The 26,743-nt window shown below is 41.8% G+C and overlaps 1 protein-coding gene across 5 annotated transcripts in view; it reads right to left on the reverse strand.

Moving 5' to 3' along the window:
• specc1 (sperm antigen with calponin homology and coiled-coil domains 1) overlaps positions 1-26,743 on the reverse strand; it is a 69,036-nt gene that overhangs the window by 12,795 nt on the left and 29,498 nt on the right. For 4 of the 5 annotated variants that reach the window (XM_079566127.1, XM_079566125.1, XM_079566124.1 and 1 more), the window contains 9 exons: positions 24,808-26,303; positions 23,258-23,465; positions 22,990-23,063; positions 21,955-22,130; positions 19,101-19,279; positions 18,050-18,150; positions 17,904-17,979; positions 15,925-16,069; positions 14,919-15,021 (listed from right to left, as the gene is read on the reverse strand). In XM_079566127.1, the coding sequence (XP_079422253.1) occupies positions 14,919-15,021; positions 15,925-16,069; positions 17,904-17,979; positions 18,050-18,150; positions 19,101-19,279; positions 21,955-22,130; positions 22,990-23,063; positions 23,258-23,465; positions 24,808-26,303 (2,558 nt within the window). The remainder of the gene's footprint in view (positions 1-14,918; positions 15,022-15,924; positions 16,070-17,903; positions 17,980-18,049; positions 18,151-19,100; positions 19,280-21,954; positions 22,131-22,989; positions 23,064-23,257; positions 23,466-24,807; positions 26,304-26,743) is intronic. The other variant, XM_079566126.1, reaches the window with a different exon arrangement.

The following is a 26,743-nucleotide window of genomic DNA, read 5'->3' on the forward strand; positions in this document are numbered from 1 at the left end:
CTCCCCTGTCAATTACGATTAACCAACTCACCAACGGAAAAAAAAATCGCACCCAGGGAACATAGCATCCGGGGAACATAGGTACGCACCTTACAGCCAAGTTTGAGTGAAAAAAAAAAATCTCCATTGTGTAATTGGATGTACTATATCCCTCTGTCCCTTTGTCTTTTCTATCAGAATAGTTAGTATTTACTATCAGGGACAATTAATGAGTAAAAAAACGCAACATGCTATGACACCTGCAGTGGCGCTTGTGGCCTCTAGGAGCATGAGTTACTTAGTTCTGCTTTCATTTATTCCATAAAAGACTTTTTCTTTTCAATTTGAGCAATTTATTTGAGCTGAAACAACCAAATAACCTTCCTTTAATGCTGTCCCTGGACAAAAGTCTATATTAAAAGATATAATATTTGTTTCGGGACTTACTTTTGATAATTTTTTCGATACCAATAGTATCTTTAATGATTACCCAGCCTTAGTCAGGAACTCTACCCCTTGCATGCTGCATATCTATATTTGAATTTTTGTGTTACTGAGGAGTGATTGACAATAAAATGAACTTGAATGATACTCAGAGATGCTAAAACTGTTCTTTCTGGCAGGCAGGTTAAAAAAAAAGCAAGGCCCAAGCAAACACATAATCACCACAGTGACACTTAATGGAGCAGGAAGTCTGTTGGGGAGCTTTTGATTACTGTGACAGGAAAATCTTATAACTATGATTACTGTGGTTACATGAAAAAAAAAAGTTAATGAGCGTCGCAGCTTCCTCGTCGTTTATTCTTTGATTAGCCACTGGAAGGTTAGACTGGGTCCTGCAGATTTGTCTGACGAGGTCCACACAGAGACGCTTTATGTATCACACAGTGAGTTCAGTACCCGCATGTCTTCTATAAGGAGGATATAAAACACGTGAACAAGAGAGCTTTGTGCAATGATGCCCAGTGTGGCAATGCATCAGACTAAATGATATGGTCTTTTAATGTGTAGCGGCATAAAGATGAAAACTTACATTGTATCCACTAATATCCCAAGTCAGCCTCGCCCCCAGGAGCAGAGAGAGAGAGGAGCATTTCATTGAATAAATCGAATCATGGCCTGTTGTTTCATACATGAGAGGCTCAGGCCAGATAGCAAATGTGATTAGGCACCTGAGTGGACAGGCGCGCATCGTAAAGACCTCAGGACAGGAATTACAGCTTCAGCCCAGAGTCCAGCTGTAATGAATATTCCTTCAGCGGCAGACGAGTGCTGCTGACAGATGTGCCACCACTGATTGTATCCATTCATCAGGTCAGATTTATTGTATCCAGCGAACGTGGGGTGAAGGAGCGCGAGGGCCATGCACCAAAAGTTACAGCCTTTTTTGGTCAGAATAGTTTTTCCAAAAATCTCCCACTGTTCCTTTGCATTACCAACTTATTTTATGATTAGCTTATTTAGGCAATTTCTGTCGTTGGCCATTATGAACCCAAGCTACAATTAAAACAGCAATGAATGACAAGCGACAGCTGGCAAAAACATGTCACCGTAAACCACCAAAACCTGATAGAAAGAAGCGAACAGTCTCTTTTGTAAGGTGACAAATATAGAACCAGAATATTATTGGGTCAAACACCTTTGCTCTCTCAGTTTTCGGAGGAGGAGGACAGGCAGTTTAACAATCATTGCTTTCTTTTGGGATGTATTCAAAGCCCCCCCTTCATAAACGGCCCAAGTGCTGGACCACTGAATAATTTAAGCAATGTTCTTATTATCTTATTGTGGTAAATGGTCTCAACTTATAGAGTGCTTTTCCACTTACATTAGGCACTTAAAAAAGTGCTTTACAGGAAGGAATCACTTACCCATTCACTCTCTCTCACACACACACCAATGTACGCAGACTGGAGGCAAGGTGAGTGAGGATGAGGCGGGATTCAAACCCCCAACCTTCCAATCAAGAAGCCACTGTCGCCCCATCAACTAGTAAAATTCACTGAGAGATGGGCTTGGGCAATGTCACATGTACTGCAGAAGGATAATATGGATTGAATCATTTGAGTACAAGCACATTTTCTACAATCTCTCTGTGGTCTCTGTCCTGGTGATTTTAAATGTTCCAACAATCTGCACTGGGAACGCCTGATGTTTACAGAGCAATGACAACTCGCCAAAGGAGGAGTCACCCATTTGTTTGGTAACAGATACCTCACACCTGTGGGTCAGAGTGGAGCGAACACAATGCAGCACCAAAGCAGAGAGTGTGGTCAGTCGGCCGGAGTATAAACCCCAACCTTTTTGACAGCCAAATGCCCTGTGCACCCGGCACGAAGAGACAATATTGAAAGTCATGCTATCAAAATAACATGGCATTTGTCTTCTATTGTATCGTGCTGAACCCAGAACCACTAAAACCTAATAAATCTCAGAAAAACAGATATAAAAATAGCAAAGCAATGTAACTCTGAAGAGATCCAACAAGCAGGGAAGGTGTAAAAACAGTTGATGACTTGAGTGACCCAACGCAACACATTTACAACAGCACAGCAGGGCATTTAGAGATTTTTCTGATGTGTAAATGAATACATTTGCAACACTCTAAACCACACGGTATGTGCCAACAGGTATCTGATCACAAAATGACGTAGATCCAGTAAAAAGTGGAAGGAAGTTAAGTTCTGTTACTTAGAAAGAAATATGTTCTTCTGCTATAAACAATAAAAACTCTCAAATGTATAGCGTCAAGGGAAACAAAGCAGGTTGTAATTTAATGCTGATATGGTGGGATGGTTTTGAGGAATGTAATTTTGCAGACAAAGGTTCTCCTATACAACTCCACAGCCATACGAAAGCACCACGTGTGTACTGCGGTCTCGAGCTCCTGTTCCACAAAACATGCTGTTTATGGACACGGCAGGATCAGAGGGACAGCTGCTCTTTTTGAATGAGACCAAACAGGATGCTTTTGCTTTGTTCACAATCTGAGAAAACCAATCAAACAGCAATGACTCTCCTAATATGAAACACAATGGTCAGGTAAATGGTGGCTGCAGTATGAAAGAGGCAGTAGCCGTGTTATAAATCAGCTGGTGCTAATGGCCAGTGTAATGAGGCGCTCTCACTTTGATGAATTGGGAAAGAGCTTGGTTGTATTTGGCGCATCTGTGGGGCAGACCTGTGCAGTCATGTCGCCTCACATTCCTCCCATAACTTCTCCGGCGGCAGCTGGGCACAAATATTAGCAATGCGCAAATGTATGAAGGGCGTGCAGGGCTGGCAAACTACTTTGTCACTGGGAGTGTCAACAAAATCTCAACTTGAATGACAACACCATTCTGTAGTATCTTTTATTACTAACACTAACTACTTCTAACATAAATATTTTACTGATATTGGGACCTGTACCTCAATTCCACATCAATTTTGACTGTCTAAATAACAATATCATTTTGTTTTTGTTTTTTTGTTTGTCCTGACTGTTTGTCTTCTTGAGAAAGTTGAGTAATAAATGCAATAGTAGCTACACCCGAAATGTCCAAATCAGTCGGCCACAGTCACAGTACCGGTATGTCGAAACCGGGTCATTGCTGGTTGCTGTTCGGTGTCCTAGTTCAGGAAGAGTGCTGCAGCCGGGGGGAGCGCAGAGTGAGGGAGGGGGGCCTGAGCTGCAAATGCTACAACAGCAGTGGACAACAACAGCTCTCTGGGAAGCCGGCTCAGAAAAGCAAACACAGCATCAAGCGACAGGAAGTGTCTCGCTGGGCACAAAAGCCAGCGATGCGGCTTTTTAGGACGCACAGAGAGAGAGAGAGAGAGGGGGGTGAGAGAGAGAGAGAGAGAGAGAGAGAGAGGGAGAGAGAGAGAGAGAGAGGGGGGGGTGAGAGAGAGAGTGTGCGCGCTTGCGTTGGACGGACTCCAAGTGGACATCACAGCAGACTGAAAAAAAAAGTGTAAAGTGTGAAAGACATGCAGACTGTCCCACTAACTCCTATATGATTAATGTCATCATCGCTGCAATGAAATGTTTGTCCAAAGATAATATGAAATGTAAGTTTTGGGCTGGGTACCGTTAAATGATACCAGTATAGTCTCGGAAATAAAGTTTTGGTTCTACTGGTATCGAAAAAACGGAAGTCGAAAGCAAGAACCGAAAAATCTTTTCGATTTTTCGGTTCTTGCTTTTTTTCTTTCTTTCTTTCTTTCTTTCTTTCTTTCTTTCTTTCTTTCTTTCTTTCTTTCTTTCTTTCTTTCTTTCTTTCTTTCTTTCTTTCTTTCTTTCTTTCTTTCTTTCTTTCTTTCTTTCTTTCTTTCTTTCTTTCTTTCTTTCAGCCTCATCCGTCCTCATTTTTTATTCCAATATTTTCCCTATTTTCCCCCATTTTTCCTATTTTTTTTTTTCTTTTTACATCATTTTTCCTTATTTTTGCCACAATTTCTTCCATGCCCCCATTTCCTCCAAATTATTCCCCATTTTTCACACATTTGACATTGGAGATGAACCCGATCAGATCTTCCACACATTATTGTCCTGTTTTCTGGTTCTTGATGGCAAAGTATCGGAAAAAGTATCGCTCAGGTCGATTTCTCCACAGGTATGTTTGTATATGATTGTATATAATTGTACTTAATACATGTTGTTGTTGTAAATATTTGTAAATAGTGTGGGGAAGACAGTGTAACAGTGCCCAGCCTTATGTAAGTTCACTTCAACACAAAAACTGTTAGAAGTTTATATAATATACACAGTAGAGAATCCTGCTCAGAGGAATAAAGTATCGTGGCATTAGCTGAAACACAGTAACTACAAAAATGCAAAGTATGAGCAACTGCAATGCTATTCATCTTAAAATCCTTATGAAAAACAGGCCATTATTTCTCTCTGGAGACTCATTTCCAGTGAGAACTTTCAGCCCCAGTGTGTGTGAAATGGAAAATAACGTGTAAGCTAAACTATATATAGCAATGATATCAATTCACATATATAACATCTGTCTTCCTGTGTCTAAACCTCAGTCAGTGTTTGTGCTGTGGCGTCTGGGTTAGAAGGAGGATTTCTTGAGTTGGAGCCTGTTTGTTTACAGTCACACACTGAACTTGAACTCTGACCTCAAAAGGATTGTTTGTTTGCTCCAAGAGACAGGTCAGACATTATCCAAACAAACTAGCTTAAAGTCTTTTCCGTTTTAAAGAGTTCAAACATGGTCTTGTGAAATATTTTTATACAGTAAATTGTTATGGGGTGAGGCTTGGATTTTGATAATGATTAGATATTTTTTAACTGCAATTTTTATTTCATTTTAACTCAAAAGTTTTCTTCTCTGTCGAAAACAATGAAAATCAATTAACTATTCCTGATTCTGATTATTTCACATCTTTCAGTGTTTTTAATGTTGTCTTTATAGCAAAGCATCAATTAGTCAGTCCTAACACACATTTCTATTCTTATTCTATTTCTTTTATATTCTTTCCTTGTAAAATTTAAGACACTTTATATAACTGTAGTGTACTGTTTTCTGTGTATTCTATGAATAGTTCGAAGATGTCCGTAAGTCTCATCAGATTTTCATTAGTTAATAAGGATGAAGTGAAATGTAAAAGCCCTTCCATTGTCAGTGCTGCTACAGGTGAAACTCGGAAAATTAGAGGATTGTTAAAAAGTGCATTAATTTTTATTCAAATTAAACTGTCAAACTAATATATGATACAGACTCATTACATGCAAAGTGAGATATGTATAGCCTTTATTTGTTTTAATTTTGATTGTTATGGCTCAGCTTGTAAAAAATCCAAATAAAAATCTCATAAAATTTGAATATTTTAAAAATGCCCTGTAAGCTATAATCAATCATCAAAATGATAACAAAGGCTTGACATAATGTCACTTTGCATGTTATGAGTCTATATCATAGATAAGCTTCACATTTTAAGTTGAATTACAGAAATAAATTAACTTTTGAACGATATTCTAATTTTCCGAGTTTCATCTGTAATTGTCGATACTGAAAATGGTGTTGTTGATATCAGCCACAGGGTAACATGTAATTCACCAACAGGTGCCAGGGCACGGGGCTGTGTGTCTGCCTGGGTATGGAAAAAGGAACTTAATCTTATTACCTGTGTGTAAACAGACACATGCACGCACTGACTATGTGCCTGCGTATGACAATCCTTTTTACAATACAGGGTATTGTACAGTGTTTACCTTTAAACTCAGGAATAGATAATGTAATGCGTGAATACGAGATGCTGCTATTACTGCGATTATTATCTCCCCCATTGGGGATTGCAGCTGTACATACTATGTGTTTCAGTCATGCACATTTTCACTGCTGTGCTTTGAGGGCTCTTTTCTATTCAAAGGACAGACTATTATGTGACTGTACTATGACTTGGTCCTCACTTATATTAATCTGAAATGCATGAATGTTAATCACATTGAAAATGGGGTAGGCGCTTCCTTGTTTCGGCCGACTCCTTTTGAGTTTTCATTACTATGTAAGGATGTGATGTTGTAAATCAAGAATGTAAATTGCTCAGATAAACTACTAATACCAACTTTCCAGGACAAAAAAAAAAAAGTACAAAGAAAGACGTTTTCGCTGTCATCTCACTGTGTGTGCTCTCTTTATATACAGTATTCATAAAACTAAATCTTCATGGCTGTACAGAACTCTAAAAACAATGCTCAGTTTGTCCTTGAGGTTTATTCATCGACTGCTACAAAGGTTTAAGCTGCAAATGAGTTTTCTACATTAAACTGGAGTGAGTATAAAATGCCTCTGGCCACTGTTACAGTCTGTACATGTTCCTCGTGTCAAAGCCAAACCTGATGTCACTGAGCCTCTGCTCCGGAGACAAACAGAGCCATTACTGACCTGGAGTGCAAATGCATCAGAGTGCGGCGTGGGGAACTCAGATCTACGACACGCAGTGCGTTAAAGAATCATCAGTCTGAAGGATGAAGCAGCAAGAGACAGGACGGAGCTCAGCGTGATCTATCGCCCAGACACGATATTTCACCTTTACAGTGGGCTCACGGCTCAATGGGAGAAGCTCATGCCCTTAAATTACCAGTTTGACTCGGGTGAGCTGAAAGATTATTCACAAGACTGGAATTATTTAGCTTACTATAATATTCTCTGTGGCCAAGAGAAATCTTCAGCTGAAAAATCACAATGAGGTGCAATATTGTTCAGCCCTATTTCTTTACAACTACCTTTTTATCCCCCTTTAAGCAAATTAACAGGCACCGAAACAAAAGAGGAGAGAACATTTCGGAGTGAGGATTGAAACAAAGCCTGTGGACTATGTAATGATCAGATTCAGCGAGCGGTGAATGCAGAAACTGGTGAACTCTTACCTTTGACCGGTCACTAAGAGGCTCATGGAGCGGCACACGGGCCACTAAGCACAGACAAACCCGCACAAGCCTGGAATTAAATTGAATTGGCCTGATGCACACTTTAATTGATGGTTCAACACAAACTATGTCCTTTACCATTGTGAAATACAGTACGTCAAGTTTTACAGTATGTCAATTCCCCCTTAGCACTGTCACAATACGTATAGATCAGGTGCATTCAACCATGTACTTTTCCACATGGTAGTGATTTAATGGTAAATCGCAAAGGCAACGTTGTTAATTACGGGACTCTTCCTACAAATTGGCCTCGATGACAGAGTTTTTGCAGGATAACGTCAAACAAATACGTCTGCGACATCAAATTAAACATACAGTATTTTTCTACAATGTATTTTATTGCTTTGTTATTGCTTCTGGTTTAGGAATATTACATTTTTTTGTGCAGCACTTTGGAAACTCGTGTTTATAAAGTGTGCTAGAGCAGTGGTTCCCAAAATGTGGGTCGGGACCCCTCGGGGGGTCGCGAGGCCTTGTGTGGGGGTCCACAGGTGATATTAAGATGAAATAGAAATAAAAATGCTACTTCTTTCACTATATTTTTGAGCATAAAACAGCATATAATTGTCAAACCCTTTCAAATATTCAAAATAAGATAAGCATAAGCATAAGAGGGAATGTAATGGGGGTCTCGCGTTGTTTACATGTCCTAGCCAAAAAAGTTTGGGAACCCCTGCGCTAGAGAAATAATGTTGGATTGGAATACACTTGTGACTCTTGTTTTGATTGCCATTGTTGGTGAAAGGTACATTCACAAACTTAATTTTCGGTGCAACATGAAACATAAACTAGTAAATTAATAAGTAGTAAAGCTATAAGGGCAAGCAATAAAATAAATGTAGACATACTGTCATTAACAAAGTAGCTTGCCAGCCCCAATTTATTTTTATTTATTTATTTATTGGTTTATTTGGGACAGTGCATGTTAATGAACACACACGGGTCTCATGCATGTAAACACGCCACACCGGATCTCACACTCGCACTCACAAACACACGCTCATTCATCCTCGCCTATTGTATATGTTTTTAGTGGTAGAGTACCCAGAGGAAACCTACGCAGACACGAGGAGAACATCCGAAACTCCACACAGAAAGGCCCCGTCCAGGTGAGAAACGAACCCGGGACCTTCTTGCTGTGAAGCATGAGCTCTAACCGCTGTGCCACCGTGCCTCCCAAAGAAGGCCCTTGTTTATTAACTCAAAGTGTCAGAAACAAATGAACAAAGAGGAGGCTGAATATTCAAGCTAAGGTTGAGCCAGTGACGGTGTAGAGATCAGATTCAGAAGCAGCAGCGAGCGGTAAATGGGGAAACAGACGAACGTTGTCAGGTCACAAAGAGGACAAGGGCACCCACAACAAACACATCCTCACAAGTCAGAGATAAAAGCCAAAAATGTATATTTGGCCTGCTGGCCCCAATGTGCACACATTCCTGATTTGTGTGCTATTTATGGTTCAAAGCAAACTGTCATAAAAAGTGGTTTCCTTATATTGTTTCCAATGTGAATATTAAGCTACAAAGGGAACTACGACAATCAGAAAACAAGGTATTAGCCTTTCTAAACTACACTTGGTTCAAACGGATTTCTATTAAAATCCTGAATAGGCAGCATCATGGGCCGAAGGTGGCTCAGTGGTTAGAGTGTTTATCCACAGATCCAAAGGTCGGAGGTTCAGCCCCAGTTATGACCGGTGCATATACTGTTGTGGTGGTTGGTGGCACTTAACTTTCTGTCACAACCAACTGTCCGTAGTTTTTGTCTCTACATGTCTTGGAAATCTAATCTTTGTTTTCTCCAATCTGGACGTCCCACCTGCTCTCCCTTGTCTGCGGGGTGTGAGGTTCCCAGACGGGACCGGATAAACTGCGCTCGCTCAGACCCGGCTGAGGTTCATTGTTCTCTGTTGTTGAACAATCAGCCCTTTTATTTTTGTTGAACTTCCATGGTTAATTGAGGAGGGAAAATGTCACCAAAAAAAGTCCAGCTCAGTTCTAAATAAAGAAATATAAAAAATATATACAAGAAATAGTACAATGAGCTGAACTGATGTGAGTAATGGCTGTATGAAAGGACCTATTGTTTGATATAAAAGTATTAAAAATAAGTACCAAAAGAATAACCAATATGTTTTGTTTCTAGAATTTAGGGGCTCACAAACTAGTGCACATTCTAAATATTTCTCAGCACTGTATTACACGCTGGGATCAATTGAGAGTACATCGGGTACAATGCCAGAGAAAAATCTGTTCAAATCTAAAAAAAAGTAAAAGCCAAAGTAGGAATAAGAACAAGAAGTTTCAGCATGTTCCATCCAAGCGATCTTCACACCACTGAGCACGTGCCCCTCCATCTATGGACATGCACCACGGCGTTTCATGTGTGACGCTGGCCGGGCCCCTTGTGAATACTAATTTCCTGTGAGCGGCCCCTTCTACTGCTCCTTGAGGGCCAAGGACCACAGCGAGGTCATCACATTGATCTGTCCAAGACTTGACATTGCAGGTGTGGCCCATTCGCACGAGCTGGTTATCGTTAAGTGCATGTTAAGGCGCAGCGTGGTCCCCAGCAGCTTCTTCTCCATGGCGACCACACGGCCATCTTTGCTATACTCTGACATAGAAGCTGGACCACTAGGGATGCTAATCCACTTTCAAACAAGATCATTAACTTCTCATACGTCAGGGCACACGTGCACCCGAGCCCTAAAGGACAGAGGATACGTGCATCCAGTCACAGCTCATGGCCACGGTGCACTGAACACTGCAGGGTCATATATAGAGTCTATGGATCAGTTCCTATATTTGGCTAAAATCTTATTTGCTGGAATTTTGGAATGCCCCAATAAAAGACCGGCTACAATAAAATCTCTACACATTTAATGATACACAAAGACCTTGCTCTGTGTGCAGTCCCAGACAGACTGCCCCATAGATGCAGCAATTAATCAGTGGTGGAAAGTAACAAAGTAATACAAGAAAAATGTATGAGAAAAAAGGCACACATTTTATGTACTTTTAAGTAAATTATATATATGAAAACTGTGCTTTAACTGGATTCAAAAGAAAAGTATCTCTAATGTTGGTTTAGACCCAGTTAGTTAAGTTCACATTTAGACCCGTTATAATATCAGCACAATTCTTCATTAATATTCTAGTTAGAATTAGAAATACCTTTACTTTTTATTTTACGAGAGGCTGTGACTATGGATATCAGGTTCCTCTTTGACCGTGAACTACGGCCATGACCAGAGACACTTATTTTTGAACTGTACATGCCCAGACCCAATGTCCATTTCATGCAGTGGTGGAAGACGTACTCAGTTTTTCTGAAGTAAAAGTACCTGAGCACAACATTTGCGTAAAGGCACAGGCCACCATTTTCAAATACTGAGATATGTTCTTACCTGAGCTTAGACGAGTTGATGCGTACCTGTCTGAACTTTACGTGTGCGCTCAGTCACGCAAAAAAAAGGCGAAAAAGGCACGCATCAACACGTCTAAGCTCAGGTAAGAACATACCTCAGTATTTAAAAACCGTGGCCTGTTCCTTTAAGCAAATTTTGTGCTCACGTACCTGTACTTTTACATCAGAAAACTGAGTACTTCTTCCACCACTGCATGAAATGGTCATTGGGTCTGGGCATGTACAGTTCAAAAATAAGTGTCTCTGGACATGGCAGTAGTTCACGGTCAAAGTGGAACCTGATATCCATCGTCACAGCCTCTTGTAAATAACCCCACGAGCTCAGGCAGTGACCCAGATTTAACAAACCATCGACCGCTATAAGAACCCGGGCATCACATCATCTCCCAACATAATAGCCTGAGTTTAGTCTTACACTTTCATTAGGCTACTGTTTGAACACCAACAATGGCACTATAACAGACATCTTTGCCCTGCTTCTCACGACCACAAACGCTTTGCGCACTCAGATGACCATGAAACAAGAGTCCAAGTTCACCAGTCATTTGTGGAACGAGAAACCAGAGAGGCTATTACAAAGTGACCAACAATTAGAGAAATTACAAGGCGGAGACCCGCACTAAAGAGCCAATTAGACCTTCTTGACCTTAAACCGCACTCTGAATTATGTGTGAAAGAACAGTGTGTGGGGGGCTCTTTATGGCAGACTACAAACCAAGTGGCAGATCGGACGTTGGCTGTAATTAGTGCATTTGAATGACCTTTCACTACAAGACAGTCCAAGGCGAAGGACTGACTGTAACCTTTTCCCACAGCTCAACATGGGAATAGAAATACATTCTCACTACAACCAAATGGGACTTACTGTAACTGAAGCTTTCAATCTAATCGTCAGCACATCCTCAAATCTGCCAAGAAATGTGAAGAGGGGGAAAAGGAAATACTCAAATCCCAAAGGAGCAATTCATAAGGAAAACTCCCTCCTTTGTTTGACTCCTCTGTGAGGTTTTTCAAGATAAAATATATCTCAGAAGAGCAGCTGTTTTTGGAAAGGTTAGACATGTCAAAGCTTCAACTACATCAATGAATTCTCACAATATGCAAATGAGACGCCGATACTGCCTGATCTCTGCCATTGGAATATAGGCACGATTGATTTGGAAATATAATAAAGCATAGGTGACTTAAGTCTTCTACAACAAACAACACTAAAACTGAGTTATTTGATACAGTTTTATCCCACAGGGCGCAGAAGACATGAACAAAATGCAAAACAGGCATGCTTTCTGTGTATAGTATCAACAGCAATAATCTCTTCCATACTTTTATGATAAGAAATAGGTTTGGATTTGTCTTTTTCCAGCACGGTTTTGAAATTAGACACGCACGCAAAAAAAGTTTCACAATGAAAGTCAAGGGCTGTTACTTCCTGGGTAGAACTGCTTGTGCCACAGACTCAAACATTAGCAGCTAAATCTACTTAGTGCATTCCTGATACATGCAACTAAAGGCACAGTGAGTCCAAAGCCTTTGTGAGAGGGATCACAGGTTCCAAGGGTAAATCCAGCCTCTGGGGAGGGCTCATTCACAGTGTCCCAACATGAACCCACTCTGACCGTTTGTGTTGGTCAACTTATACATCATTCATGGGTAATGATGACGATAGGCCACTGCCACATGGAGATTGCTAAAGAAGAACATCTTCATTCCTGTACGACATAAGAACCTTGTTGCTCAATGGGAAATTTCACTCTAATACTCCTGACCAGGCCTAGGTTTATATTCTTAAGTACAACACTTTTCTAAGATACACTGGGAAAATGATGATTGGTACAGTAATTGCTAGATTAGGGATATTTCAGGATTTTTGACATAGGGCCTCATTTCCGTTATTCAGAGTGTTGTTGATTTCTGGAGATTTACATTTTTTAATTCATGCAGTCCTTGTATTTGAAGAGTTTAGTAGTGCTAGGCTAGCGCATGTCTATGGTAACTTGTAGCCTGCATTAAAAACCTCTTCAAAATCATGGGGTCGTCCTCCAAATGTTGCCATATCTGATTTGTAGGAAGCTCCTTTGTGAATTCCATGTGTAGTAATGCCGGCCGCAGGTAAACAAACTACTGTAGATCCGGTAACCTAGCAGATCACTCCGCCGTTGCGTAGCTTACAACCAGGAAGCTGATGCTGCTCAAATATAAGTTCCTCTAAATGCAAAATGGTTATATTTCAAAAATTATTCAGTCAACACAGACATTAACATTGGTAGTCTGGTGTTGTAAGTGATTTGCTTCAGGTGCACTGTGCTTGGGTCAGACTGTTTTTAATGCAGGCTACTAGTTACCATAGACATGCGCTAGCCTAGCACTAGCCTAGCACCACTAAACTCTTCAAATATAAGGACTGCATGAATAAAAATAAGAAGAAAACAAATCTCCAGAAATCACCAACACTGGATAACTAGGAAATAAGGCCCTATGTCAAAAATCCTGAAATATCCCTTTAAGTTGATATGAAATGGTAAAGGGTCTCCACTTTTGTAGCGCTCTCCCACTTCCAGTGAGTGCTCAATGGAGATGACTGAAGAACAGCGCCACACCAGATTGTAGCCATGGTTTAAGTTGCATTTGCTGTCTCGCTCTCACAAACACACTCTGATTCATCCTGTCCAGTGCATGTTTTTGTGCTGGAATAAACTGATGCAGGCACGAGGAGAACAAGCTTGCACCCATGACCTTGTTGCTGTGAGACAAGTGCAACCGCTGTGCCGGGTACACCAGGGTACGCAGAGCCTGGGGGCAAGGCGGGTTATGTGTCTTGTCCAAGGACGGGTTTGACAGTTTGCACTAATATCCACCAACTGACCTTAGTGTCATTGCTCTACTAACCAACCAACACAGATCAGATACTGTCCCAGTCAGACAGAACGCCACAATCTAATCTGTTCATCACAAAAGATGTTTCATCAACACCACCTGCGTTTTGTACAGGCAGTGAGGTCAGAGAGTGAGGGCAGTCAGTCTTTCTCAAATTAATATGAGAAAAAAAAATTGTTATTAGAAGCATATTAAAAGCATGTTAAGCATATTAGTCGTAAATATTTGAAAATTCAGAAGTCGCTCTTGCTGTTTTGATCATGTTTCTGGGGCATGGAGGTTGCCCTGCGCTATTTACTAGCACTAATATATTTTCTCTCTCTCAAGACATGGACTGTGTTAAACTCCCAGTGGGAGAAATAGTTTATAGTTTGTCCTGCAAAAGCTTAACATGTGCGAGGCTGCACGCAATGTTAAAGTAAGAGCGAAGGGAATGCAGCAAGCGCTCGTTGACGTTAGCGCTGCTTGTATCACACGCCTCAACCGACCCGTTACTTTTCCCCAGGTGACCGGCGAACCGGCGACCGCCGTCCTCGCGCCAGGCGGAAGATCGAGCTCTGTATCTCATTACTCAGACTCACAATGACATGGTAGTTCCTGTCTCAGTCTTCCTTAGTCTTAGTCATTTGACAGAGTGACTTTATCATAATGGAGAGTTTGTCACAGCACATTGACCCTGAGGCGAGGTCATGGTCGGGTCACTTACACAGAATCCAAGACACTTTCAGTTCACTTAGGTCTACAGCTCATTATAGCATTTTTCATTCTGTTTCTTCCTTGACTGGCTGCAGCTCAGAGATGATTCTCAGCTATATTTGATATTTGAAAATTACAATGACTTAATCATTTGCAAGCGGGAGGGCAGGTGAGGATGCTCTGGTTGGACTTGGTTGGATTTGCCTTTTAACGACCGTTTTGCATATGTTTTGGTTTATGGTCATTATTATGTAATTACTGGACCTATCCACTTAAAACAAAAACATGCATAAAGTTCAATATCTTCTCTGTCAGCACTTGAACTGAAATAAGTTCAAAACAAGTGCCAACCCAAATCAAAATTTATATAAAAATGATGACATTCGAGTAATGTTGCAATCTATATCCAGTCTGGCTTGTTGTGCCGTATTTGAAGATAAAGGTGTGTTACTAAAAGCGGGTGTGAAAGAGGAAAAGGACCTGGCCAGACAGCGGGCCAGTGTGCTGTTGTCCATACCGGATAGCCCTGTGTTTTCTTCTGGCACCACTTCAGTAGAGCGTTCCTCTTAGATCCACCATACTCCCGCGCCAGTGCGGCCAAGGGGTCCTTTCTTTCCACACTGTCACCAGGGACCAACAGCATGCGCAGACACAAACAGATAAACAAGTCAGCGAGGGAAACGGCACGTTGTGGAGGATTGCACAGCCTTTAGTATTCTTATTATACAGTGATAGAATGTTTTATAATTTAAAGGAACAGACCATTTTACCTGAGCTTAGACGAGTTGATATGTACCTGTCTGGTCTTTGTGCCCGTGGAAGAGCTTGGTCGCTTCCAACTTCACCATGTTTGGAGCTATAGGAATATACTGGGAGAGGCCAAATGCTAACAACATCTTTGGTCGTTTTGCGCGACTGAGCGCACGCACAAAGACCAGACAGGTACACATCAACTTGTCTAAGCTCAGGTAAGATACATATCACAGTATGGTAAAACGGTGGCCTGTTCCTTTAAAATAAATTGAAATATAATTTAAAATGAATACAAATATACACACATGACATGAGCATAGACTAGCATAGTGGCCTGGGTATTTTTTTTATTTAATTCAACCCTACATGTTCTTCTGCATCTTTGGGTATCATTGCCTCTGTCCTCTGTTACAATCCAAGAAACATCTTCCAAGTCATCTGTATGAGGATTCCAAAGTGCTTATTTACATTTTCCAAAACACGTATGACGATATTAAAGTCACGTGAATCTGAGTTACTTGTTGTAGGAAGATTTTGTTATGAGTAATTCCATTGTTTGAGGCACAGAGAGGTCAGTGGCGGCCAAAATATACAGTGTGATGGAGCATTTATCAGTGAAGATAAAACAACTGGGGCCCCTAGTTACCAAACAAGGTAACAACAACCACTGCCTGCTCCGAGGTCTGCGTGTTGTGACATTTAGCAGGTTATTAATGTAAAGATGGGCTATGTGACCATTGAGCACGAGCCAGGTTAAAGATGAGAATCACCTGAGTTTGCTGTTGCCTCGGAGGTAGCTGAGGGAGGCTGTGCGACTGCTCAGAGTGGCAGGACTTTTAATGACCGACTCCAAAGAGGGGCTTTTTCTCATCAGGCTGCTGGGCTTCAAGTCTTCACAAGTGGACATCTTATCTCCTGCAGTTGGATAAAGAAACCTACAGGTATCACTATTGTCACATTTTGCAGAAATATAAGCTTTGCAGCATGCATATCGGGTCTCAATCTCCTCCACACAAGAACTACTGGTACATTCGGCCATCGCTTCTTATAGCACATTCCAACAGTGGAACATAGTGTCTTAAAAACCTCTTAACCCCCACCTGAACCGAGGACATTTTCTCCAGTTTGGCTTCACGCAAATCTAAAAGCGTCAATAAAAATGTGACGAAAACACAACAGAAAAGCAATGGAAAAAAGTGATGAAAAAGCCACAAAAAAGTGGCAAAAGAAGCAATAAAGAAGCAACAAAAGACTCCCAGAAAAGCAACAATAACACAACAGCAAAGTGAGAAAAACATGACAAAAACACGTAACAAACAAACGAAAACATGAGAAAAATGCTTTAAAGGGACTATACGGAGTTTAAAAATGTTAAAATTATATATTTTCATTCCCCTACATATTCCAACAATGTCCTAATGTGTAGAATGAGCCCAGACCTGTTCACCACAACTGCCTCTAAAATCCTGCACTGTCACTCAAAAAGGTGTTACTTTGGGTCAGCTTCAGCTTAATATAGAAGGTGCAGTTACACCTATGACCTGAGGTGGCAGTAGTGAGTATAAAATGGCCAACTTGCATCTAGCCCCTTTAAAGTATGTGACAAAAAACAGACGACAACGTGACAGAAACGTTAGGATCAGTTTTCAAATGAGACATTACACTGTTGCTCTCCAGTCAAGAAGCTTTTAGATTTGGGTAATGCCAAACTGGGGAAAATGCGCTCGGTTCAGACGGGGGGTTAGAGGTTAAGCAATTCTTTCTATTCATGAAAAAATAAAGCAAAAAAAGTGTGTAATTACAGTATTGTATATTTGTTCATTTTAGAACAAATATACCAGTGCCAGAGGAAAACTAGATCAATTCAGTAAATTCATTCTTCAGTGAAAAATGTGCACAGTCTCTTTTCTAATAAATAAAACCAACAATCGATACAGGTGTATATTTGAGTTGACATTTTATGATTAAAACAAAACATCCATCCATCATCCATCCGAATCAAATGATAAATGATTTACACTGGTTAAAGCAGGAGTCGCCACCCTGTAGTTTTCCTCCCCTCTCTAAGTTGCCCAACGGTTTCTACATTTCTACATAAACTTAAAGTATCAAATCATATTCCAGTAAGACAACACACACTGTATAAAGTCACATATGGAGACGAATCTTCCCTTTGTGCAGAATATGACTGAGCTAAGAATAAATTGAAAATTCTATGCAAATATTTAGATAGAGGAAGTTACATTTCATACATGTCCCATAGTCACTCATGTATCTTCAAAGCAAAAGTAGGTCTCAGCTATTTGTGTTTTTAAATTAGCTCAAGGGGGTAAAAGGCAGATGACCCCTGACCCCTCTGGTAAACTAAACCGTAAATTTAACGTTATTATGTTACACGTCTCCACAATGTGACTTAACATAGTTATCTCAAATGGCCACTGTTTTTAGTCCTGTATGTTAGGCATTTCAAACATGTAAACGTTGTGGGACTGCCGGCGCTGATGCTATAACATGTGGTCAATGTTTTTCAATGAAGAGGAAGCATACCTTTAAAGTTGCAGAATCAGATTATGAAAAAAGGGAGGAAAAAACAATTGAAGCAACTATGTAAAGTCCAATGTTGCATGTTCACTTCTCCTTCCACTGATGTGAGCTGACAGAGCTTTACTCATTTCCGAATTACCTCTTGACTCATTCATTTATACTGGACCTAAAACCATTATCAAAGCATGACCTCTGAGCAACATACCAAAGTGGTGAGAAAATTCCCCAAGGTTGATCCGCTTTTCCAACGTCTTTGACAATGGTTTAATGTAGGAATGCCTCTGAAAGACCAGAAAGCAGAAGTTGAGATTCTGAAATTATAATTTGAATGAGAGAGGATTCGTTTTCTACCTGGATTGGTGAGATGGCAGCAGCAGGTGCAGAGCGGACGGGGATTCCACTCAGAGGACTTCTCTGTGTCGAGGGCATTGGTAATGTGTGGCTTGGACCTTCTACAGAGAATTGAGTATTGTTTTAGTGACGCTAGCAACATCTGTGACTGCCAAAGTTTGTCTTTCAAAAGCTACAAGCCAGAATAAACAAACAGGATTTCAAGTTCTAGTGACTCTTTGGGGAAATCTTTTGACCCAAGGGCCGGATTGCCAAGGGGGCAGGTCAATATCAGTTTGATGGCTGTCAAATTGAATTACAGTTAAAAAAAAACTTGCTTGTCACAGTTTTCAGCCAATGCCTCAAAGTTTGGGGTCAGTTTTTGTAGTGGTTATCGTGATTGTAGTTGGTCAAGCAGGCCTAAATGGGTCTCATGTGTTTGTTACCTCGCCCCCTTCTATTTTAGTTACACCAATTTACCTTTAATGCAATAACCTTTTGCAACTATGACGGGTTTAGTACGTAAACAGCAGATAAGTGACGTTGTAATTGTTGCTAAAGGTTTGCAACACTACACCAGCTTGAAAACATGATCATTAAAGTACACAGTGATTTCTTAAAAAGGGGCAAAGGCGGTGCTCTTATGCATAACATTGCTGTTAAAATACTCTAATGGCTTGTAAGTGGATGAGGTCAAACACTCAAAAATATCTTTGCATTGTCAGCTTAGCTTGACATTAAACCTTCATAGCCATATCATTAAGTCTGTCCGCTGCCAAGCCATAAAAATGTCAAGTGTACTTCGATGGATAATGCCTTCTTGTTTACCTAGAGTACAGAACAATACATATAATTTTGACGGCACTATAAGACCTTCTATCTATATCGAACAATATATGAAACATTTTATGTGTTAGTTCAACCCCGGCCACACTGTCATCACTGTCTTTTGTGCCACATACGTCGACAGAAAGGACAGGTCTCCACACTGGACGTCTGACCAGCTGTTGCCCTCTGCAGTTACCCCCGTTGTGCTGTTTGTACATGCATTTGTGTGTGCGTCTGTGCTCACTTTGTCCCACAGTGTCAAAGGACTTAATGAGGGATTTGACAGTAGCTTCGGGCTCAGAGTCGGCGGGGGGCTCTCGGTTGGGGTCGGCAGTCGGGGGCGAGGCCTGCATCACAGAAATGCCGCACCAGTGATGCTTGTTGTCCAGCTCGGGCGCTCTGGCCTCATCGCCCTGGGACCTGCTGGATAGAGGAGACAATATGGACAGGCTCACACAGAGGGTTATCTCTTCACTCGATATACAGTACAACAAAACAAAACAAAAAATGTACAGGAAAACATGTAATCATTGCGGCGTCCTCATAACAATTCTCCTGCTGACAGTTGGACAATGGGCTATTTAACAAGGGATTACATTGGTCTTTATCAGAGTAAAACAAGAAAGACATGGCAGCTAACCAATGTCTCTCCTTCACTTACTGTTGAGTGGTGAGACAGAGGACGCAAGCACAGCTCAAGTGGTGAACTCATTTATTCAATAATCACCATGAATATCATTACCACACATAAGGCTGAGGGTCCACAGACTTTCCAGGAAGAATAAATAAACATCCCATTCATTCAGCAGTTCCCTACATGGCTTAGAGACACTTAATTAGTTTTCGGAGCACAATGTACTCTGGTTAAACAACATGGCTTCTGTTTACTATACAGGAAAGAGCACCTCTTCTGTACACTGAAATCAGAGAAATGTACTTTTGAGTACAAAACCAACACATGTTCTGAAATGATAAAACCCTAACACTTTTTAAAAGTTAATTGAGAGAAACAGAGTCACCTTTACACCGTTTAAATATTCTGTATGTACAATATATAAATAGTACTACAGAGTTACTGTAGTTACTGTAGATTCTGGTCATAATAAAAATGTGACATAATTCAGGTAAACAGCAGGGCAGCTGCCTTTTACCAGCAGATACACATTATACATATATTATGTGGACAAAAGTTCACTTCACGAGCCACTTCTGATGCACAGTCTTCTGGTCTATGCAGGTCCAACATCGCACACTGAGGTGGAGAAGACAGTTCATACTTATAACAATTATTGTGGTAGATAGTTCCTAAAATGTACCACTCCAAAATATGGCAGTGTAATCTATTAAAAGAATAAATGTGAAAATAAAAAAGTATAAATCTCCAGGTGATTTTGTCATGAAAACGCCATTGTTCTAGATATATTACTGCACTAAGAGGTCGCCATCGAATCTTATGTCCTTCTTAGAGTGCCATCTAGTGGCAAAAGATTTGTTAGTCAATTGATCATGTTTATAACATGTAACTTTCTTCACATCTTAAAAATATCTGTGGGCATCTTAAAAGTCTTGAATATGAATGTATTTTTTTTTACTCCTATTTGATTACAGTCTGTGGACGACCAAACCAAGGCACAACAGGAGATTTACCCTAAATGGTTGACATGTTTAAGAGAAGTAAATAGAATACATTCAATGACAAAACAAACTTGCTTCCAAATGCAAGGGGGTTGAACGGCATTCAATGGCACACATACAGCATATAACAATGACTAAAATAAGTGCAAATAAAGCGCAGTCTTCATGAAGAGGTCCTCGAGTTCTAGTGACCTTCCACTGCAGTCTTGGTTTCAAAAGTGGCTCCGGTGCTGATCCTGCAAAGACATGACAAACACATGAGTTATTGTGAACACCTTCAGGCGTACAGAAACAACTTAGAAAATGCTCATATTCATTTCTAGGCACTGAACACAGCAAACCACTGGCTGAAATAACATGTCGATGTTATTTTCCTAAGCGGACCTCTGTGCACTCCTGTCACTCCTGCTACGTCATGCAGACCTCATTCTGACACACTGACTAATTCTTCGGCTGACGGAGACAGAACGGAAATGTATCTGAAGCAGAGCATGAGTTTGTCCAGTCATGCCGTGCACACCGTCCTGGCAGGATCAGAACAGGAGGTTATTCTTTTAAAGAACAGCAGGTGGCGCCAGATACATTTACTTGAACAGCTGAGAGACACCAGGCAAAGCAAACACATGAGGAAGAGGAGGCCTGAGGATGCGCTCAGCCAATTTGGGAAGGCAAACAGGAGAGGTCAAAGGTAAAAGCAGAACGAAGCCAGACAGAGCAGAGTGAGCAGCAGCACACAGGGCAGGTCAGCCTGAGCGGGAGGGGACTCACCTGGACCGGACAAGGACAGGCCATTCAAGGGACATCTTTGACAGAGGCATCACACCACAGAGCAGCTGGACGAGGGAGCGGGTGCAGCCGCACTGAGAGCCTCAGGACACTTCCTTTGACTCTTTTGGCATTTATTTTCACACTTGTGATCAATGTTTCTTCCTTGATCATTCTTACCAAATATAATTGTGTAATTTCTGTTTAATTTCCTTTACTACAGCTTCACAAAAGCAGTGCGCTACATACAGTCCCATATCACATCTGACAAAAAAAGGACAACAGTCAAAGATACTGTGGCACTCATACATCGATATACAACAGTCCAACAGTACTCTAAATACAGTTTCCCCACACATTTAAAGTGCTGCATCACCACAGTGTCTGCCACCACTCTGACAGGTGTAGAGTGTTACTATAGCGCAGTGTCAGTGAAGGGAAGAAAAAGATGACGGCGGCAGCTTGAAAAGTAGGATACACACAGAGAGGTTTTGCTAGAGAATAGTTCTTTTACCCAGTAGAGCAGGCAAATTGCATTCGCTTAAACTGTGTCGATGGTAAAATTATAGGAGTGAATTGATGGAATACTAATTTGATAAAAAGATTTTTCGATCTCTTCATTGAATAAGAAACTTGCTGCTACATTGAGGTTGTATGTAAGACTGACAGGAGAGAGAAGTAACTCCAAGATGGCGTACCTGACTCCCTGCAGTGCCTCCAGGTCCTCTGTGAGTTTAGAGTTGCGCTCCTGCTCCTCCTGCAGCTGCCGTCTCAGTGCTCGCAGCTCCTGTTGGGCCTCCACCTTGATATCATTTGCCACGCCGACCGTAGTCAGGAGGTCTGCCTGGAAGCGATGCCACTCTTCCTTCTCATCCTGAAACACCACAGCAGGAGTGAGCGGCTGTTGTTTTAGGTTAATTCATTTACCCAAAAACAACAGTCAGTACATTGTGTATTTTCAAAGACACATTACACGATGATACAAGAGACACAGCCCTAGATATGCTCTATAACACGAGTAAAAAGGTTTTGCTGAAGTTGATTTTACTCTGGGCTGTATGGTCAATTTGCCTGGTTGTTCCCTTTAAACTTGAAAAAACACTCAAAAAGCCTGACGTCAACTGGCTTTCTGCTATAAAGTACTAAATTATTATTAAGGAGGCAACTGCTTGATAACTCTGTCTGGTTCTGTTGATAATGCGTGTTTATAAATAACTTGTCCATGGAGAAAAAGCTTCTCTGCCAAAGAACACAGAGTGAGCATGAGCTTATGCAAACTGGACTTTCTGTGAGACAATAGCACTGGAACAACGGACAGTGGACAGAGGTCACAACAGTCAGGGGGAATAAAAGCAAACTTGAATAGTGGGATTGAATTTTCCAAAGCATAAATTACACGATATATTACATACATTGTTGTTGCCCCCAATTTGATTTACTAATTGATTCAGTTGGAACATTATCTTCATGAACACACGCCGTGCGGATAGTAGCCATGAACTAATTTCTGTACATTGTCTCAGACTCGCACTCACAAACTTGCCTCCATTCATTCTGCTCCCAGAGATAAACTGGAGCGCCTGCATGAATCCTATGTGCACAGGGCAGAACATGTAAACTTAACAAAGACATGCGGCCCATGGATCAAATCAGGGACCTTCTTGCTTTAGGGAAAGAGCACTAACCACTGTGCCACCGTGCTGCTTCCAGTGGTCGTCTGAAGTAGTTCTCACCTTCATTTGTCGAGTTAAAGCCTTCATTTGTCGCTCTGATTCGACTTTCTGCTCCTCCAACTTCTTGACTAGATCTGAAAAAACAAATTCAAGGTCAACCACCTAGACAAAGTGACACAGAATGTACTGTGCAGAAAGTCGAAAAGAACGCACAGTTCCCATCCACCAAGTGCGTCTCTATAGCAGTAAATTACAAGACAAGCGTCCATAATGCATTGCACATATGCTCATGTATGGACATTGCTGCATATAAAGATGATGGACATACTCTCCATGTCGAGCACAGTCTGGTTGGTGTGCAGTCCCACGGCCCTCTGTTGCTCCACCTGGTCCTCCAGCTCAAAGATGGTCTCCTTCAGCTCTTTAAGTTGGTTCTCTGCCTCGAGTTTGACCTCTTCCACAGCAGCCACTCTGCTCAGGAGCTCCTGTTCCCTCTGCTCTGCTCGCTCCTGGGTCTGTAGGTATTTGGATTCAACCTAAATGTGGATAAATACATTGTGGTTTAAGAATAGTTAAAAACTAAATAATGAACACAGCCCATTCTACCCTCTTTATAAATCATTTGTCCGAAACTGACACTGGTACAAACACACTGGCTGGATTAACCTCTGTCTGAATACTGATATTTTCAAAGAGGTGGTAAATGTTAGCAGAATCGGTGTCCATATGGTTTGGGATTATGACTGGTGGATTATAGCTAAATAAAAGCCATAGAAAAGAGTGTTAATCCAGGATTAGCTCTAAATCAAATTGTCGACTTATTTCTCATATTTTCAGCCTAACAATTGTTAAGCTATATCTCTCAAACTAAATTATGAACAAAAGCTAACCACATACTTAAAACCATGCCATTTTGTTTCAATTCTGATGTTCTGTCCAAGTGAATAAAATGTCTGCATGCTACACCCCTGTCATGACAGTGGACTAGGGATGACTCACTGGGTCAAACATTGGTGAATGATCCAACTGTTGGCATAACCACTGCAGTCCTGAAGAGATGACATCAATAAGCTAAAAGGGACACACCCATTTAAGTGCAAAACCACCAACATCAGCCCAAAGCAGGGTGCCCTTGGCCTTAGTGATGTTTGTGGCGTCCAAGGGGAAACCCGCCTGAAGACTGTCAAACATATGAAAGCAATTTAGAGTTATACTTTGTGGTAGAAAAATACCCAGTTCCATCTGTAAAGCCCTTCTTAATATTGCGGTCATGTTTCATGTAAATTTGAACTGTTATAACAAAGGTTATGGGAAAGTGGCCTAAAAAAAATAGAAAATACTTCCCAGCAAGCGGAACAGAAAAAAAAAAGGTTTCCAAAGTTGACTCGGTTCTGTGTAAATATATATTCACTTCAGGAAGCTTTGGCAACAAACCTGAGCAGCTCCCCTAGATAATCACAATAAAACAGTGTTTGACATGCTATTACACTGGAATTCCTGAACTCAGACCTATAACAAAAATAGTTATTTTGTGTCAAATTCAAGCCTCGAAATAGCGCCTCTAACAGTTCAATATTTCATTTTTATTTGGTTATGAGACATGCCCATCTGGTGAAAAACATTGTAGTTCCCTTATTTGGAAATAACACTCGGAATGTTGATTAGATTTCCATTCACAATACAGTCTGAAAACACTGGCTGGTCCCCATCAAACACTAAACCTTCACCTAAATCATAGCTCAAATACTGGCTTGGGTCAACTGCTCCAATTCCTGTTCCAACCTTGTTCAAGCATTTCATCTACCTAATGTTTTCCTTTCTCTTCCCACAATATCACTCACAACACCACAATTAGACACTGGATAAAGCCCCTGGTACCTTGGAGAGGGCGGCCTGAGCGTGCTCAGTGTCAGCCTGGGCCTGCAGTAGCTGCTGGCTCCGCTCGCTCAGCTCCTGCTCCAGCTCGTCTCTTTCAGTGTGGGCTGTCTTCAGTAAACTCTGCAGCTCAGTGCTGTCGCTGGTGCTCTGCATGGCCTTCAACTCAGTCATCTTCTGCCTCTCGATGTCCACCTGGGCCTTTAGCCTACTGTTGTCTAACCTCAAAGCCTCAGCTGTAGCTCTGTGCTCCTCTGCGGCCTGCACAGCCTGCCCCGCGGCCTCCAGTTCTTGGTCCATTTGTGCCTGCAGCTGGTCCAGCTCCTCCCTGAGACAGAAGGCCTGGCCCTGGGCATCCCGGTGCTCCTGCTCCAGAGCCCGCAGACTGCCTGTCAGCTGCTGCTGAATGTCCACTAGCTTCTCCCTTTCCAACCTGGAGCTCTCCACCAGCTCCGTGTACCTCAGCTCCAACTCGGCCAGTCGTGAACCCTGACCCACCTCCTCCTCTCTCTTGGCCTGTGTCAGCACCTCATTCTTCTGCACCAGCACCTCCACCCTCTCTCTCTGTTGTTGCAGCGAGGTCTGCAGGAGTCTCTTCTCCTCAGTTAGCCGCTCGTTCTCTGCCGTCAGCTCCTGCACCATCTGCTGCTGGTCAGACAGCTCCTGCAGAGTGGCCTGCAGCTCCTCGGCTGTGCTGTGGTGGCTCTCCTCCATCCTGTGGATCTGCTCTGTGAGGCTCTGTAAGGACACATCCTGCTGCACGGTGCTGGGGACAGAACTGGCTGTAACTGCATCTATGCTAGCTCCACTGCTCAGTGACTCTGAGCGCGATGGGATCTTCTCAAACTCAGAGGAGTCAGGAGAGTCTTTGGTCATATCAGAGGAGGGAGAGGCTTTGACCGGGCTAGTGGGGGACATAGTGGAAACAGAGGAGTCGGATGGCAGGCCATTCACCATGACTTTAGTGGGACTACTGGAGTTTGCAGTGGGCATCAAAGAGTTCTCTAAACACATCAGCTTTTCTTTAAGTAACTGGTTCTCCTCTCTGAGCGCTGCCAGCTCTCTCTGAAACTTGCCATTCTTCTCCCTGAGCTCCCCGACCAGCACCAGGGCCTCGGCCACCTGGCCCTGCTCTCTTTCTACAGCTGCCTCCTGGCGCTCTGCACTGGGAGAAGAGGAAGAGGTGGAGGCCACTTTAGTCTTGCAGCGCTGCAGCTCTGTTCTCAGGTTACTGATCTCCAAGTCTTTAGCTTTGGCCTCAGCCAACAGCTCTTTCACCTGGCTCTCTAACAGGCCTTTTTCCTGGCCCTCTGGGTCACTACGGGACTTAGCAGTGCTCCGAGTTTGCTTTGCCAAAGTGGAAAGGCTGGAAGTGCTGGCACTGGTGACCATCTTCTTAGCATTGGAACTCCTCAGCTGGTCCTTCACCGACACTCGCTCCCGGGAAATCGAGGGGTGATCTTTAGGAGCTGGGATACCCGACTTCTTTGTTTGAGTTCCTGCGAAATATGCAAAAGCAAAAGTTTAGGTGAAGTTTAGAACACATAGACAAGAGATAAAGGATAGAACAACTGAATGTGATTACTGACCCATGAAGAACAAATACAAATCATTGACTGTAGTTCAGAAGCTGACAATACATTCGGTACATTCACTGACTGAGGGTTAATTGTATTACAGTGCAGATGGCACCATAATAGCCCTGCCAATAATGCTACATGAATAGACAGTGTGTCACATTATTCAGCAGTTTTATCTTGCCACCCCGCTGTTCTCTATTCACTTATTGTTGGACTAACAGAGCATCTGCCTGGCACTGTTTGTGTTTCTCTTCTCTGCCCATTCAATTCTGTAACACAGTGGCATTTTGAAAAGAATCAGACCTTCTAGAGCTTTCTGAGATATTTAATGATGCCCTCCATAAATCTGAAGCCGATTG

Source organism: Gobius niger (assembly GCF_951799975.1).
Source record: "Gobius niger genome assembly, chromosome: 11".
Lineage (NCBI taxonomy): Eukaryota > Metazoa > Chordata > Actinopteri > Gobiiformes > Gobiidae > Gobius > Gobius niger.